General features: G+C 49.1%; 1 protein-coding gene across 1 annotated transcript in view; it reads left to right on the top strand.

Annotated features, from left to right (window-relative positions):
- The window catches only part of COL11A2 (collagen type XI alpha 2 chain), a 28,480-nt gene extending 25,501 nt beyond the window's left edge, over positions 1-2,979 (top strand). The window contains exons 61-66 of the mRNA XM_045541815.1: positions 115-150; positions 330-383; positions 496-763; positions 1,324-1,436; positions 1,788-1,994; positions 2,468-2,979. Of these exons, the coding sequence (XP_045397771.1) occupies positions 115-150; positions 330-383; positions 496-763; positions 1,324-1,436; positions 1,788-1,994; positions 2,468-2,608 (819 nt within the window). The 3' untranslated portion in view covers positions 2,609-2,979. The remainder of the gene's footprint in view (positions 1-114; positions 151-329; positions 384-495; positions 764-1,323; positions 1,437-1,787; positions 1,995-2,467) is intronic.
- Positions 2,980-17,947: the final 14,968 nt, after the last annotated feature.

The raw sequence follows: 17,947 nt of genomic DNA, 5'->3' as shown, positions 1-17,947 counted from the left end.
ACACTTCCAGGGCCTCCCGGATGTCCCCATATTCCCTCATGCCTGCCTCTCCATTCCTCCGAGTCCCGTCCTTCCTCTGCGGTGACTGTCTCTTTCTTGTTCTTCATTTCACAGGGACCTGCTGGCCCCAAAGGAGCCAAAGGAGCCACGGTGAGTGACCCCCGTCAGTTCTGACCTTTGCTTGCCCCAGAGGGACTTGACACTGTCTCTCCAGGACAAAGAGACCCCCCACCATGGAGCCCCTCATCCTGAGCCAGGAGACTGATTGGACCCTGCTGTGATCTTGATTCCTCTTGACCCCCCCATGACCTCATTTACTCTTTTTTCAGGGCCCAGCTGGACCCAAGGGAGAGAAGGGCGTCCAGGGCCCTCCAGGACACCCGGTGAGTTAGGCGACAGGGCCTGCCTCCCTGCCGTCCGTCTCTGCCCCAGCGTTTCTCTGCTTCACCCTCATACCGACCTATCTCTGCCCTCTCCGCCTGTCCCTCCGCCCAGGGCCCCCCGGGCGAGGTGATCCAGCCACTGCCCATCCAGATGCCCAAGAAGACTCGGCGCTCAGTGGACGGAAGCCGCCTGATGCAGGAAGATGAGGCCCTGCCGACCGGGGGGGCCCCAGGCAGTCCTGGGGGGCTGGAGGAGATCTTTGGCTCACTGGACTCCCTGCGGGAGGAGATCGAGCAGATGAGGCGGCCAACGGGCACCCAGGACAGCCCTGCTCGCACCTGCCAAGACCTGAAGCTGTGCCACCCGGAGCTGCCTGATGGTCAGCTCCTCAGGGGACATAAAAATCTTAACCACAGCGTGGGCACTGAACAAGCAGGATGGAAGTTGAGGGAGTCTTGGGGAAGGTGCTGGGTGTGGGGTAAGGGTCGAGGGGCTTGGAACGGTGGCTGTTTACCACCAGGTCAGAAGTATTTCATGATTTTAGCCACTGAGGTGGGCCTACCAGTAGGTACCAGCTGGTCACCAGCCCAGTGTCTTCAGGAGCAGATGAACACACATGTGTGCACACACCTATTTACACCGACACAGATGAATCTGTACAAGCACCCACGACCACATCGTCCCTGGTGTGAGGATGTCCACACTCGTACACCCTCCAGTCAGAGGAGCCTGGGCTTACTGTGGGGGCGGGGTGGGTGCAGCGGGGTGGGATGGATTGTGGTGCTCTGGGTGGGAGAGGAGGAGGACTGGGAGATGGGGAGCATGATGGGGAGAGCAGGGGGTGTGCAGCAGGTGGGGGAAGAGGGACAGTCAGGGCAGAGAGCATACTGGAGCCTGGGACCTGGGTGGCCTTGACGTCCCCTCTCCCTCACCCAATAGGAGAGTACTGGGTCGACCCCAACCAGGGCTGTGCTCGGGATGCCTTCCGGGTTTTCTGCAACTTCACAGCAGGAGGGGAAACCTGTGTGACGCCCAGGGATGATGTCACACAGGTGAGAGCTGGCCCCTCTTCCCCCCCACCCCCGCCCCAGAGGGTACCCCCTCAAGGCCCAGTGGTTTCTGTGTTTATATGACAAGTCCCCTGACTGCTGAACCCCCAGAGCCTGCTGACCCTTCTCTACCACTTGGCTCCTTCTTTTCCTTCTCACCAGTCCTCTGATGCTCACTTTGTCTCCTTCCCATGACAACCCAAGACAAAAGTTCACCTGCGTGTACCCCCAGTCTCCTGCTCCCACCTCGTTTATCCCCCAGCCCTTTCCTCCCATTCCCTGCTCGCAGCCCTGGCTCAGCTGCCCTGGTGCTGTAGGTGCCTCCCCCGACCCCAGCCCTCCCTCCCTTTCCAGTTCTCTTACGTGGACTCAGAGGGCTCCCCGGTGGGTGTGGTCCAGCTCACCTTCCTGCGGCTGCTCAGTGTCTCAGCCCACCAGGACGTCTCCTACCCATGCTCTGGAGCAGCCGGGGATGGTCCCCTGAGACTCCGGGGGGCCAATGAGGACGAGCTGAGCCCAGAGACCAGCCCCTACGTCAAGGAATTCAGAGAGGGCTGCCAGGTGGGAACCAGGGAGAGCTGGGTGGGGGGATGGATCCCAGACTCAGGCTGGAGGAAGGAAGTGGAAAGACCCCTTGGGCAGGCCACCCAGGAGGAGCAGGGAGGAGTCCAGCCTCTTGCTGTCAGATATGCCTGAGGGAGCTCAGAAGAGGTGAGGAGGGTGGGAGGGATGAAAGCTGGGCTGCTGTGAGCTGTCTGCATGGGGTTCATCTCTGTGCACACACCAGCATCATACGGGGCGAGTCGTGTGGGCTGTTACACACACTGACACTCAGGTGCCCAGCAGAGGCACACGGAGTGCAAACACGCACATTCATGGAGTGACAGGTGGGCACACAGACATCCCCGATCTCTACATCCTGAGTCGCCCGGATGGGGTCAGGGCACTCAGAGGAGGGTTGAGCCTGGGCCTGGGGTTGGGGGTGCGGGTGCCTCCACCACGCTTACTCCTCCCTCTCCTGTCTCCCCCTCAAGACACAGCAAGGGCGAACGGTGCTGGAGGTGTGGACGCCTGTGCTGGAGCAGCTGCCGCTGCTGGATGCCTCCTTCTCAGACCTGGGGGTCCCCTCGAGGCGGGGAGGGGTGCTGCTGGGGCCTGTCTGCTTCATGGGCTAGGTCTCCTCTGTCTGATCCTGTCCGTCGGAACCAGGCCCACCTGGAATCCTATGGCATCAGCTCCGTGCCGCCTCCCAAGAGGGCTCCTCACCATCTAGGGCGCCTTGGGCCGAGAGTCCCCAGTCAGGGGCAGGCCAGGGGAGGGGTGAAGTGGTGCCAGGACACCCCAGGGGAGGGGTGGCATCTGGGGCTCTTGGCCCTCTGACCTGGGGCCTGTGATCTGTTAGAGAGCTGAGACCCTTATTTAAAACTCACCTCCCCATCACCCCAAACAAGTGGAAGAGAAGAGAAAGGACACTGTGTATTTTGTATTTAAAAGTAATTATATTAATTATTTAAAGAGTGGAAAACAAAATGACAAGAAAGATAAAGAGAGAAATGCCAACACACATCGGCAGACATTGGAGATGGCTGTCCAGGGGTGGGCCCGGGCACCCCCATCCTTGCCTCAGGGCTTTCCTCAGTGACTGTGTGTGGGGGTTTCCGGGCTGAACCCCACCTCCCTCCCGTCTCTCCTATGGCACCCACTGTGAAGTCGGAATAGGTGGTCTCCTATGCCTCAGGGCTCTGACTCTCTCTCCCCAGGGCGGGGCTCTCTCACCCCTGCCTACCAGGTGTTGGCTCCCTGGCCCACCTAACTGCTGTCGTCTGTCACTTGGTCTGGGGCTGGCAGGCTCTGCCTGCTACCTGAGGACCAGGCTGCTCCCCCAGGGAAGAAATGGAACAGTGTGGGGTGTGTGCAGGGCCAGTATCCAGCAGATTGTTGAAATATTAAAATTCTTCCATATTGGCTGGTAAATCACTGTGGGCCTGCGCCTCCTGAGTATCTCATTGCCATCCCGGCCCCTCCAGTCTCTCCCCCGGGTGCCTTCACCCTCTCTGATCCTGCAATTAAAGGGTTAATGTCTGGCATATGGATGGAAGGGATGCCCAGGACCCTGTGCCCAGCATCCATATGTTCTGACTGATGGTTAAATAATGTGGTTGTCTCTTCTGGGGTATGTGTTGGCGCCTGTGTTGTTATTTCAGTCTCTCCCCGCCCCCATCCAGCGCTGCTTGTTCCCAGCTGAGCTGTTGCCGGAAATGGATGACTTCATGACGCCCTGGAGGGCTTGTCTAGCTGGGTGTGAGGGCCCAGAGTTGATAAAGCCTGGGTGACAAGTACAGAAAGCACAAGCAGATGCCCCAGGGACTCGAGGTGTGGGACTGTCTCTGGGTGCGGGCGTGCCTGTCCTCTCCATTCGGCCTCAAATACAGCTTCCACCCTCGTCCCCCCACCCAGCCATCTTTAGGGATTTCAGGGCTGGAAGGAGCCTTAGATGGCCCAGTCTAAATTCTTTGGAAGTGGGGAGACTGAGGCCCACTTCCCAGACAACATTTACTGCACTTGTGCTCCTGGTCATCTTATCCCTCCCCCTCAGGCTTGCCATGTCCTGCCATAGAAAGGCAGGGCTGGGCTAGGCCCTCCACACTGGCGTGTACTCTCGGCTGAGGCTTTGTGCTGGGTCGTGCACTGTCCCCTCCTTCCGAAGCTTCCCCTCTCCGGGCTTACTCAGCAGCTCCCCCCCCAGCTGCCTCCTCACACAGCATGGCCTGGCTCCCGCCCGTGCAGGCGGCGGATTAAAACTTACCCCAGGGCCTCATCCCAGCCGGGGCACCCGTCCTTCGCTGGGCGCCCGGCGGCGGCGCGGAGGGGACGGTGCAGTCGCGTGCGCGGTGTTCGCGTCCGGGTTTCCGGCCGCAATCCCCGGGCCGGGCGGGGCGGCCTCGCACCGGGCCGGAGCCCCGGTGGGCAGTGGCGGGTCCCTCTCCCCGTACTTCTTCCTTCCCGGACGGCACCGCCTTGACAGTGCTCGTCCCCAAGGACAAAACCCTGGGTGTCGGAGCCAGCTCAGTCTAGACGGCGGGAAGCCCCCCGTGGGCGTCTCCAAGCCAGCCGGGCCCGGCGGGGGCAGGCGAGCCCCAGCCCCTCCTCCGCGCCTCTCCCCGCCGCTGCTGCCCCCGGTGCCGCGCCGGCCCCCGGCCCCTCGGACGTGGCTCTCCTGTCACCCGCTGCGCCCTCGCCCACCCCCACCGCCCCAGGAGGCCGAAGGAGAAGGAAGCCCCGTCTCACCTCTCGGGGCCGGCGGTGGACGGGCTTTCTGGGGTCCCCCATGGCTCGTATCTCAATCTCCAGGCCCCCCCGCCCCCTCGCAGGCCTCGGATCCCGAGCCGCTCAGACCCCCACGGACGCCCCGCGCCCACTCCCAGCCACGCCCGGCCAGAGCCGAGGTTTCTCAGGCGCTGTCTCTGCCCCTGGAGCCGAACCCACGGACCCGCGGAGGTCTCCCTCAGAGCACAAAGCGGACTTCCTCAAAGGTCACTTTTGGTCAGATGCTCTGAGCTCAGAGGGCTTTTCTCCATGGAAACAGTGCCATACAGTCGCTCAAATGTTCACACACGGCGGTTAGGTCCCCGGGCCAGTGCACAAAAGCCAGCCAGAGCCGCCTAACGGTTTCATGAGAGATTCTGTGCCAAGCTGCTGCCCAGGGTGCCAGGACCACAGCCCGCCCCTGCAGTCCGTTTGTCCCTCCCCTCCCGCAGGCTGGGGCCTGGCTGCAAGGGAGGATGGGAGGAGTTTAAGGGCAGGGCTGCACGGGCGGGGGTCTTGGCGTGGGGTGGGTGTGGCATCTGGGCATGTGGGTGCTGGCGGAGGCTCCCGTGGCTGTGGGCACCGGAGGCTTCTGGATCGGGTGGGAGGAGATGAGGGAGAGAGGCAGGGGCTTTGGGGATCACTTTGGGTTTGATTGGGGCAGAACATAAACGCTTGTGGGAGGAGCTAAGTTCTGAAAAGTTTTGACTGCCTCTCAGAGGAGTTTAACGTGGACCCCAAAAGTAAGAGGGAGTCCTGGATGATGTTTGAAAGCAAGTGATATGATGGGCTCCCTTGGTGGCTGAGGAGAGGAGGGTTTGGGATCACGAAGCCTGTGGCGATGGGTCTTCTGGCCTGTCACCCCCTTGGAGCTACCTCCCAGCTTTGGGCTGGTATTTTTAGCATCTGTGACTTACAGTCGTAAAACTAACTTGTGGAATAAAATAAAAATAACTTAGGGACCACTCAGATCACTGTACCTGGGAGCACCACATTACCCAGAAGGCCATGGGCTGCATGTCTCTGTTCTCTCCCTCCCTTGGCTGTGTCCTGTTTTGGGGTCTGTCGTCATGAATGCACCAGGGCAGGGGGAGTGAAGAGGAGAAACAGAACAGAGTGGGTCAAAACAAGGCTAGAGCTGCTTCAGAAAGAAGTTCCAGTGTAGTAGGGGGTGGCTACCCCCTTTTGTGGTTTATAGCCCCTGTTCCTGCAAGTTTAGTGTGGTCGGCAGGGAGTGTCAGGGCCACACCTGAACTTCTTTGTGGCCAGCTATGCAGTTCACAGAGGGTTTATGCACATAGGCATGGTTATATCTCTTAACTCAAACCTGAAGTGAGCAGAAGTCACCCCTGGGTGCTTGCAATTGGCTTTCTCTTATCTTTTTTCTCATCTTCGTGTAGTTTCATGGGAACTGGCATTGCTAGCAGACTGCCATCTCAGTAGAGAAGACTTGTCCCACTAGTCCTTGAATGAAGACCAGGGACATCTATAGGGGCACCTCCTTTATGGCTGCCCCGAAACAGCCAGGCCAGTAGAATGACTGCAGCTCTCAGCCCACACCACCTTCCCTGAGTAGGCAGGAGCATGTTGATCCATTTTGTTTGCTCTGGCCTCTCTTTCTATTAGTTTTATAATATCTTACTTCCAGGTTGAAGGTCTTTTGATTCTTAAGACATAGATGGATGGTTTTCCAAAGTAAGACAGATAAAGGCCATGCTGGAGACTATGGCAGCTCACTTCACCTATGCAGGGCTTGGACTCCAGAGCGACCCAGGCCAAACTATATGGGTCGTGGTGGTGTCCTGTGTTGTGCTCACATGTCCTCAGGGTCCGGGCAGGATTGCTGGATCAGGCAGTGGGCCAGTTCTCCTCACTGAATAAGTCATACCTCTATTACTAGTGCTGGCAGAGATTTCTTACAACACTGCAACTTTTCAGTTGTGGTTATTTTTATTAATACCTGTAAGTTTTCCTTACTTTTAGAACTGCAAATCTTTAGAAACAAACAAACAAAAACTAAAAACCAGCAAACATGTTTCAGAGACATTAGGGTTAGGGAGAAGTTGGGAAATAGCACTGTGTTTAATCGAGGCTGCCAGGCAGAAAGTCTGAGTGGCAGGTGGTCTAGGTTTGGGTTGAGCAGACTTAGGGTTGAAGGTGGTATAAGGTTTTTGGATAGGCCAGCACCAGAGAAAGAAAGACGAGCAGAGTTGAAAGGGGTAAGCAACGAGGCTTTATTGGGGCTCTCCCAGGCGAGGTTCACGGGCCCCGAGAGAGAGAGAGACCCGGGAAGTTGCCTTGCCCAGAAGTCTGAGTGGGTTTATATAGTTTTTTAGGGCTGAGGGTTGGGAGTTTTTCCGGAGGAAAGGTTTTGGTGGGAAGAGTGAGGAATTTCTTTGTTACAGTTTTAGGGCGGGTATTGAGGAGTAGGAGGGGCTTCTTCTTTTTCATTTGGGAAGGGAGGGGTGCCTGCCACCAGCCTTACAGGTGGCACTGATGCCAGCTGGCAGGAGGCCTCTCTGTGATTCTAACAAGGGCATCTCCTTCATTTAGCTGGCCAGGGTGCTTCGCTTCTAATCTGAATTGCACATTTAACTCCAGCATCAGTTTCCTCATCTGCAAAGTGGGATAACACTTGCTCTGTAAAGGAACAATTGCCCCTTTAATGACAGCCTTTGTACTGCAAAGAGAGGGCAGGGGAAGTGGCCAGCCACCTTGGTTCTATCTGCATGCCTTGGTTATTGTTGACATGCTGGTGTCTGGGGCATGTTGCTGCCTCTTTACACTTCTGATCTTAGTGCTGTTAAGACTCCATACTTAATTTTTTTTTTGTTACAAGTAGCAAAATTGGATTCAGAACAGCTTAATCCCCCAAGGGAATTTATTGTTAAAATATTAGGGTTTCCCAGGATTTGAGGGAAGGGTTAACTCAGTAGGGAAGAGCGAGAGCAGTTCTGGGGACCTCAGGGGTTCATGAACTTTGTCCCTGGAGCGTGGCCATGAATACCACCCAGCAGGGCTGCTCTCAACCTCTGTGTCTCTGGGCTCCGTGATTCAGAGTCGTGGAGCAACAACCTGGTTGACCTAGCTCATCTTCTCTCTGAGAACCAATTTTCTATGGCCGGGGCCCCGATATGTAGGCAGCCTTTCAGTAGAAGTGCTAGGGGCACCGTTCCTAGATAATGTGGGATCACTCAGACACCCCAAGAGGTGTCTGCAGTTTTTTGCTCTAAACAGATCCCTTTGCATACATTTCACCCCCATGATCCAACCAGCCCCTTCATGACCACACTTGCTCTCCCCCGCACACCCTCACCCTAGTGGGCAATCCAAAGCCACATTCAGCTGTTGTGGCCATGATGTCATGAGCTCTCTAACCTCAGAGGCCAGCGTCTCTGCCAGTTTGTGTTTTGATGCTTCAATATTCAGCACATAAACTTTCATGACCGTTATATCCAGGGCTGCACTATGACTTCTGTGAACCCTATGCACTTGTGCCTTTCTGGAGTTTTTCCTTCCAAAACAATTTCAAAATCATATTTATAACTGTATTGGTATACAGGAAAATATATTGATATTATATATTAAGATATTTTCTTCAACCTAAAAGTTAAACTTTTTCTGTTTTAAAATAAGGGTAGGCCAGGCACAGTGACTCACACCTATAATCCCAGTGCTTAGGGAAGCCAAGGTGAGAGGATCCCTTCAGCCCAGGAGTTCAAGACCAGCCTGGGCAACATAGAGAGACCCCCGTCACTACAAAAAAGAAGAAAAAAAAAAAATTAACGGGACATAATGGCACACACCTGTAGTCTTAGTTACTCGGGAGGCTGAGGAGGATCACTTGAGCCCAGGATTTGAGGTTGCAGTAAGCTATTGATGAGACCACTGCACTCTAGCTAGGGCGACAGAGGAAGATTCTGTCTCAAAAAAAAAAAAGCAAAGGAAGACAGCGGCAACCAAGTGCCCTAGATCTGAAAGAGCCTCCTGGGACCTGCTGTATTTATCAGGAATGCTTGCAAGTGCAGGCCCAGAAAACCTGAGTAACAGTGGCTAAAATAAACAGGGATTAATTTTTCCCGCATAACAAGCCATCTGAAGAAGACAGCTTCTGGCATTGGTTTGCCCATTCAGTGGTGTCATAAAGGTCCCAGACTGTTTATATCTGTACACTCTACCCTCCCACAATGTTACCCTTACATATTCTCTTTGGCTAAACTATAAGCACATTTTTTGTTATAGAGATTGTTCTGTTTATGTCACTGTCAAACATGGCATTCACCAGCAAAGAAAAGAGGCATTAGACATACCCGACACCACTTAGCTGTAGAAATGCCCATCACCACTTTGCTGTATCTCTTTGTTTTTTTTATTATTTTTTTATTTTTTTATATTATTGTTCGTTTGCCTGTCCCCAGGAATGCTGTGTCTTTAAAGAGCCGTTTTCTGGCTACTGCAAATGTTTCGAAAAGATACTGAGTCTTACACCCGGCAGATACAGATGCAACATGGGAAACTGGGAAGTATAATTGCTACTGAATTGTTATTGATTCATTACCGAAAATAATCTATGCAGGGCCTTTCTGAAATCATTAGCTATGGCCCTAAACTCAACCAGTGTCTTATTGATATGTACAACAGTGTCTGGTATTCCTTCTCTATCCTGTAAGTCCTGTAAGTCATAGTTTTGGGGCTCGATGATTAGCTGAATAGAAAGAATCCCACTTGCTCTTTCCTAATGAGCACCAGGGAGTGGCATGATGTTGGAAAAAGCACCATGCAAGATGTGATTACCAAGAGGACAAACAGCTTGTACAGGGGCAGCCAGTGAGGATTTTTGAGACAGAGTCTTGCTCTGTTGCCTGGGCTAGAGTGTCCTGGCGTCAGCCTAGTTCACAGCAACCTCAAAGTCCTGGGCTCCAGCGATCCTCCTGCCTCAGTCTCCTGAGTAGCTGGGACTACAGGCATGCACCACCATGCCCGGCTAATTTTTTCTGTGTATTTTTAGTTGTCCAGATAATTTCTTTCTATTTTTAGTAGAGGTGGGGTCTCCCTCTTGTTCAGGCTGGTCTCGAACTCCTGAGCTCAAGCCTCCGCCTCCCAGAGTGCTAGGATTACAGGCATGAACCACTGTGCCGGGCCCCAGTGAGGGTATTGAGCCAGGGCTTGGGCAATCATTCCATCAGTTTGCTATATCTGATGCTCGGGGATGACATGCCCATCGCAAACTCCATTTTATATTTTGATGAGTCTACGCTTGTTCTGTTTTAGTTAGGGTTAGGTTCAGCTGGAAAACAGAAAACCCCCAAAACGATAGCAGCCTCACCATGATAGAAGTTTATTTCTCTCTCACATAGAGGCCCCAGGGGTGGTATAGTGTTGAACAGTGTCAGGGATTTAGAATCCTTCTGTCTTATTGTTCCAAAGCCTCAACTTAGCTCTTCCCTCTCAGATCTGATATGGCTACTTGAGTTCCAGCTCTCATGTTTGCATTTCAGTCAGCAGGAAGGAGGAAGGGGAAATAAGGACCACCCCCTCTTTATAAGGCCACTTTCCGGAAGTTGTGCGCAACAATTCTACTTACAGCTCTTTGGGTAGAACTTGGTCACCCAGCCACTTGTATCTGGAAAGAATAGGAAACTGGTACTTACTCTGCAAGTCCATGTGCCCAATTAAAATGGAAAGTTCTATTAAGGAATCTTGGGATTATGGATATTGGGGAACAATTCATATTCTCTGAATCATATCATGTCTCTGAGCAATTTATTGAGTAAGATCCAGAAATGGAGGAATCTGCCACGGCAACTTTTACCAATAAAGCAATCCCTAATTTGCATAAAAATCAATTGTTTAAGAATATATTTTTTGCTCTTATGAGTGAGAGACTTCAATATAATCAACCTACCACTGATAGTTTGGAGGCCAATACCTCTAGGCAGAGCATTATAGTAGGAGTGTAAAAACAAGTAGAATGTTTTGTTTTGCTGGCAAACCACCCCCCAGGGATTTCTTGAAATACTTGGAGGCTGTCATAGGTGCCTAGAGTGTGTGCCCATCCCACAGCAGTCCTCTCTCCTCCATGACACCACTGTTAGTTACCTCTCTTTTTATGCTTACTGCTGATGTGTCTGGGTGTCTGAAAAGGTCATTGGCTTTGTTAGAGCACCACTAGGATAGTTACGGTATGTATCATCTCAAGATGATTTTAATAATTTGTTAGAGACATCAGTAATCAAATTCTCAGAGACACATGCCATATAATTTTGCATTCAGTACTCAAATCATTAAACTCCAGTGGTCTATATACCTGTTTGGCCTCTAAGGCAGTGCTGTCCAATGGAACTTTCTGTGATTACGGAAATGTTCTACATCTGTGCAATCCAATATGGTGGCCATGAGCCATATGCAGCTGTTGAACACTTGACATGTGGCCAGTGTACCTGAGGAACTCAGTTTTTAATTTTACTTAATTTTAATTAATTTAAATAGCCACGTGTAGCTAGTGGCTCTTGTACCAGACAGCACAGCTCTGAGGCAGCTTGCTGTTTAAAGACCCACATAAATTTGGATTAATTTTTACTAATTTGGTGAAGAGACCCCAGTTGAATGCAGATGTGGGATATGTAGTCTTCAGAATTCAAACATGCCAATTAATTTCTCTTCCTCTTTTTCAGATAAGGGGTTTCAAGGGCAAAGACTTCTGCTTGGTCTTTGTCTGAATTTCCCCCCCAAAAACTCTACTGAACCTTTTGCTGTTTTATGAGTTTTTTGGTGCAGTTGCTTTTTAAAAAACTCGCATTTGCTGAGATATAATTTATATACAGTAAAATTTATCCTCCTTAGCGGTACAGTTGTATGAGTTTTCACAAAATTCGTGTTTATTGTGTAACTACCGCTACAATCAACATAAAGGATATTTCTATCACCCAAAAAAGTTTCCTCATGGGCATAGTTTTTTCAAGTCACCCCTGGTTGATGCCATTAGTTTAATGAACAGTTTTAATACTTAATTGGATTTAGGCCATTTGTTTAAATTCTGCTTACTGGATTATGCCTCAGGGCGGGAGATTCACTGTGGCAATATAGTAAGGGTGACTTGGGGCTTCTGAGTGGGAGCAAACTGTTGGTGTGAGTATAGTTGTTGGTGTTGGAAAGAATGCATCAGCCGGATGGATGCATGCATGCTAATCAAGGAGATTTAGCAAGATCTTCTAGTAAGGAAATGATATCAGGTACAGTGCTAACCACATTTAATTTATGTTTTATAATTAAGTGACTTAAATATATGTAAAGTGCTTAGAACAGTTCCTGGCACTTAATAAGTACTATTTCAGAATCAGCTACTTGAAAAAAAAATTGTTGGAATTCACAATTAACTTCCAAGATCCACCTACCTTTTGAGTGGCCAAAATGAGTTGTTAAGGAGTCCTATTGGTGGTGGGGGGGCGATTATCTCAAGCTTCTCCAACTATTTTATAATTGTTATTTTACGTGCTGTCCTAAGGGCTTGGCACTGTTCCACATCTATAATTTTTGTGGGGAAGTGGAATTCCAGAGGTTCATTTAAGTAAGTGCTTTTCCAACTCCCAGAACTGTGATAGTAAATTCAACTAATACCCAGGGCAGGTAAGATCACCATAGAAACCTTCCTTGTTCTCCGTATCCCTCATTAATGTTATCACTACCTACCACCTTTCTCCTCGACATGCCCTAATATTCAAAATAGTCCTTCTTATTAGATTAGGTTTTCCTAATTAAAAGTTGTCATTGATCCTATATCCTAAAGCTTTTGGAATTCTGAAATATTGTCCTTCGTCTAAAATGTTTTAACTAGAGTGGAGGGGAGGACACTGGGGCCATCTGTCCTGTCCTATGAGAGGATTTGGCTTTAGGACAAAGCTCTTTAAACTCAGAGGATGTATCAAAGGAGGTGTTGAAGTGCCCCCTCTCTGTGTTCACTGAGGGAAATGTGTTCTTAAAGTTTATAAACTTATTGTCTTGGTATTCCCTGTAGCTTGGTTTGCAGCACTTTTAGACTGCGTGAGTTGAGGGTTCGCTAAAATTATTTCTATGGATGTAGCTTCTGTATCTGCTAAAATTGGACTATTTTTGATGCTTCCTTAATCTCTTTTGTAAATGTATTAATTTGCCAGTGGGCTTATCATGTTGTTGAATTCTGATATCCCCAAATCTACAGAGCCATGGCCAGACATTATCTCCACTCCTCCCGCTCCTCACTGCTTCTTAAATTCTTTTTCATTGTTTCAATTCTCTAGCACTTTCTCTTGCAGATGGTCCTGCTTCCATTAAAAGCTACTCAGAGAGGGCCTACATTTATTTTTAGAGAAACATTGTAAACTCTACTCTGGCTATCCAATATGGTAGCCACTGGTACATGTGGCTATAATAATTTAGATTTAAATAATTTAAAATTAAGTTAAATAAAAACTTCAGCCCCTGGCCGGGTGTGGTGGCTCATGCCTGTAATCCTAGCACTCTGGGAGGCCGAGGCGGGTGGATCATTTGAGCTCAGGAGTTCAAGACCAGCCTGAGCAAGAGCGAGACCCCATCTCTACTAAAAAGAGAAAGAAATTATCTGGACAGCTAAAAATATATATAGAAAAAATTAGCTGGGCATGGTGGTGCAGCCTGTGGTCCAGCTACTCAGGAGGCTGAGGCAGGAGGATCGCTTGAGCCCAGGAGTCTGAGGTTGCTGTGAGCTAGGGTGATGTCTCAGCACTCTAGCCTGGGCAACAGAGTGAGACTCTGTCTCAAAAAAAAAAAAATAAAAAAAAAAATAAAACAAACAAACAAACAAACAAAAAAAACTTCAGCCCCGTAGTTGCACCAATACTAGCATTTTAAGTGCTCAAGAGCCACCCGTGGCTAGGGGCTACTCTATCGGACAGCTAGACATAGAACATTTCCACAGAGCAGAAAGTTCTGATGGACAGCACTGCCCAAAGTGGTGTTCTCTGAGGACCACACCCACTTCCCGGAGACCAGGCCTCCACTTGTGTACAGCGACTCCTTTCCATGGCTGATGTGGAAGTCTTGCTTCTGTTGGTATCTTTTAAAAAATTTTTAAAAGTCTTTTATTATCACTCTCTCATACATCTTGGCAAAAAACATGTATATTCATTTGTTTTAAATTTTTTAATTGACAAAAATTGTATATATTTATGGTGTGCAACATGATGTTTTGATTTATGTATACATTGTTTAATGGCTAAATCAAGCTAATTAATATGTGCATTACCTTACATACTTATTTTTATGTGGTGAGAACACAAAATCTATTCTCTTAGCGGTATTCAAGTATACAATACATTGTTACTAATTATAGTCACCATGTTGTACAATAGATATCTTCGACTTATTCCCCCTGTCTAACTGAAATTTTGTATCCTTTTATATTGTTTTTTTCTTTTTTTATATTCAACTCTTAAAATATATAATCAGGGTTGTTTGGCAACAGAGCAATACCTGGCATATTTTCACAGCTGCTGTTGAAAGCATAGCCAAACCACAGAAGCCTCAGTGCTGCCAAAGCCTATCTATTTGGTCACATTTATTTTGACTTATGTCTTTTGTATGTTAACTTTTCTTGTAAAGAATGTTGGAGTATTCCCAAGTTGTTGACAAATTCCCTTATTTTCTGTTCCAAGTCTAGATTCCACTGTTGGCCACTAGGTGGAGACTGGATCTTTCTTAATGCCATAATACCATTTTAAATTCAGATTCTTTGCAACGGATAATCAGACATTTTCCTCAAAAACTTTAAAACATTTCTCACAGAGGTAAAAACAACCCACAGTTTCAATTCTCTGTAGTTGTCCAATAAAAGTGGAAAGGAAAAAAGGGCTAAATTATTTCCCTACACTGTTTCCGTATGGCAATCCTCTAGCCCCAGGAGGGCAAGCTGCACAGCTCAACTCAGGGGTGGGCATTGTGAGTTAACTCACAGCTTTATGGCTGTACTTGGACCACACCATGTTTGGAGGATTCTTGGCCAAACAGAAAGTCAAGGGAGACCTTCTTCTCCTTGTCAAACTCTATTAATAAATTAATCTATTGGTTCTTTCATAAAGGAGAGGGTGAAATGTTCAGGACTCCAAGAGTTAGAGAGTCAAAATGGTTTCTAAAGTAAGTCCCTTTTACTTACGACTCAAGATAATGTTAAAGGGATCATCAGGTGTTCTGAACCCTGGTTTCTCACCCTCTGCTGCTGAGGTTTGTTTGTTTGTGTGTTTCTTTCTTCTCAAAATCCCAAATAGTGAAGCCCCTCTGAGGCAATGCACCAGTGGGAGGCTCATTCACAGTCAAATTCCTTGGATGTCAAAGTCTGTGGGTGCAGAGTAGACCACCTCTCCGTCCCCCCCCTTTTTTTTTTACAAAGGTGATTGACAATGGATATATAAAATTACAACTTCCCTTTCTCATTTGGAACACTGAGAGACGGGAAGCCCTAACTTTCTACAAGAAATATCATAGAACAGAAAGCTTGTATAATTTCTCATGGCGTTGAGCAAAAATTTAAAATTTGACAGAACACTCTCATCTGCATCCCTGGTGTGTAACTTCAGCTTTCCAAAACCTGCTTAAATGCTAATAGGACCCATAAAACATTTGTAATAAATAATTCCATAATGAAAAAGAATTTTATGAATTAGGCCTATGTCTTCTATAATAACCAACGTTCCCAGAAAAGTAGGATGTAAGAGTGTCTTCTGTTCCAATGCATGACTTTCTTTGATAAGAATTGATGCTCCTGTTATTTTGAAAATTGTCAACAAAATGGATGGTTTACCCCTGTTCAGGAAAGAGTTAACACATCAGACCTCAATGCTACCCTTTGGAAGGCCTGCTGGCAATGTTGCCCTGGCTGGCATGTGGAAACTTGGATTTCAGGAGGTTTCCGCCACTCCCAGAACTGACAAGAGTGGCTCCCTGTCTAAATGTTTGTACAAACATGTGGTTAATGCTGAACCCCTGCTTTCCCTCGGGAGTCTGGGATTTTGGTCTGTATTGGGCAGAGGGTGCCTACATGATCGGCCCTGTGATGGTTAATTTTAGGTGTCAGCTTGACTGGATTAAGGGATCCCCAGACAGCTGGGAAAGCATTATTTCTGGGTGTGTCTGTGAGGGCGTGTCTGGGACTGGCATTTGAATCATGGACTGAGCAAGGCAGATCTGCCCTCGCCCGGTGTGGGCAGGCGCCATCCAATCGGCTGAGGACCTGGATAGAACAAAAAGGCAGAGGAATGAAGAAAGGTGAATTTGCACGGTTTCTCCAATCTGGGGCTGGGACACCTTTCTTCTTCTGCCCTGGGACATCATAACTCCAGGTTCTCTGGCCTTTGGACTCAGGGACTTGCACCACCATCCCCCAGTTTCTCAGGCTTTCAGCCTTGGACTCAGAGTTACACGCCTGGCTCCCCTGGTTCTGAGTTTTTGGACTTGGACTGAGCCATGCTACTGGCTCCCCCCGGGTTTCCAGCTTGCAGATGGCCTTTTGTGGGACTTCTCAGCCTCCATGATGGAGTGAGTGAATCCCCATAATAAATCATAATAGTGATCCAGATTTTAAGATTTTCCAGGATTCTCAAGACCCCTTTCTGTCTCTGAATGGCTGGATTATAATCATATTAATTTTCTGCTGCACAGGTTTCTCACGTGTTGGCTGTGAAGCCAAAAGGGAAAACGAGGCAGTTAAAGGCTCCTCATTTATTTGCACTGTCCTCTTCACCTCACCGTGTGACAGCTGACATTGCTGCACAAAACAGGGGTAAGAATGTTTTCACTGGGCAAGGACCACGTCTCTCTATGAATTGTCTAAGGTGAGTAATGGAAAGAGCATGGGCTTTGGAAACAGATCTAAATTTTCCATGTTTGTGGCTCTGCTAGGATGCGATAGCTGTGGGTCCTCACCAAGCCTCAGTTTCCACATTTTAAAAAGAAAAGAAAACTGTGTCCTATTCCCCAGGTTAGGAGGATTAAATGAAGCACTTATTGGATTATGAGACATGGATGATGGTTCTTGCCTGTGGCTTCTCCTTCCTGACCCCTCCCTAGTGAGTCCATCCTCGCTGCAGACTCTGGCTGTGTTTGCTTCTGTGTGTGCACCTTCAGCCCGGACCCCTTCTGGAAACCGGGGAAGCTGGTCCCCAGAGGCAGAGCGTGATTTGCGAGGGGACCTGGGCAAGAGGAGCATAGTAGCTCATGGGAACCGACCAGGGACAGGTGCCTAGGGGCACACAGGCCAGAAGCTGATTGTAAGAAGTCAGGGAAGGGGTCGCCATCGACCAGCTGCGTCAGGGAGCTGCTGAGCGCTCACTGTGTGCACCAGGAGGTAAGAAACTACACTCTCCACAAAAGGAAAGCTTTGGCTGGGCCCGGTGGCTCACGCCTATAATCCTAGCACTCTGGGAGGCTGAGGCAGGAGGATTGTTTGAGCTCAGGAGTTCGAGACCAGCCTGAGCAAGAGTGAGACCCAGTCTCTACCAAACAGAGACAAGTCATCTGGGTGTGGTGGCACACACCCATTGTCCCAGCTACTCAGAGGATCACTTGAGCCCAGGAGACTGAGGTTGCAGGGAGCTATGATGAAGCCACTGCACTCTACACTGTACCCAGGACTGTGTCTGAAAAACAAACAAACAAACAAACAAACAAACAAAAAAAACCCAAAAAAATAAAAAAGGAAAGTTTAGGTCAAACATGTCTTCTGTCTTGACTTAAGGATAACTTAATATGAAACCCCAAAGCCATAATTTTGGACTGTAAAACAATGACCTGTGTTTGAAAAACAGTGCTACGTATGTTGCTTTAATCTTCTAACAGTGGGGGTGCATTTCCCACTGTAGGAATGAGGACAGGAGGGCTAGGTGGGCGCATGCACGCAGACTTAGAGGATAAGTCTCTACTATGTGAGTCATTGAAAAGGCCAAGCCATGTTTGGTACTTGCTTTTAATAAGTTATATGTCGAGTCACTGCTATGTAAATACGGGTCATACAGCCCGGATTCACAGTCTGTTCCCCACTGAATAACCAGGAATAATGGTCCTGGACCTAAATGCACGAAGGGACCAAACACGACTATGGGGCAGCCCGCTGAGATACAGTAAGTCAGAAGTCCATGTCCAGCTGGCCACTTCTCAACAGTTAAGATATCCATCCCCATTTTCCTGTTTTCCTTCTTGCCTAC

Source organism: Lemur catta, chromosome 2, assembly GCF_020740605.2.
Source record: "Lemur catta isolate mLemCat1 chromosome 2, mLemCat1.pri, whole genome shotgun sequence".
Classification (NCBI taxonomy): domain Eukaryota; kingdom Metazoa; phylum Chordata; class Mammalia; order Primates; family Lemuridae; genus Lemur; species Lemur catta.
The sequence above is the reverse complement of the archived record's forward strand: the minus strand, read 5'-3'. Positions and strand labels throughout refer to the sequence as shown.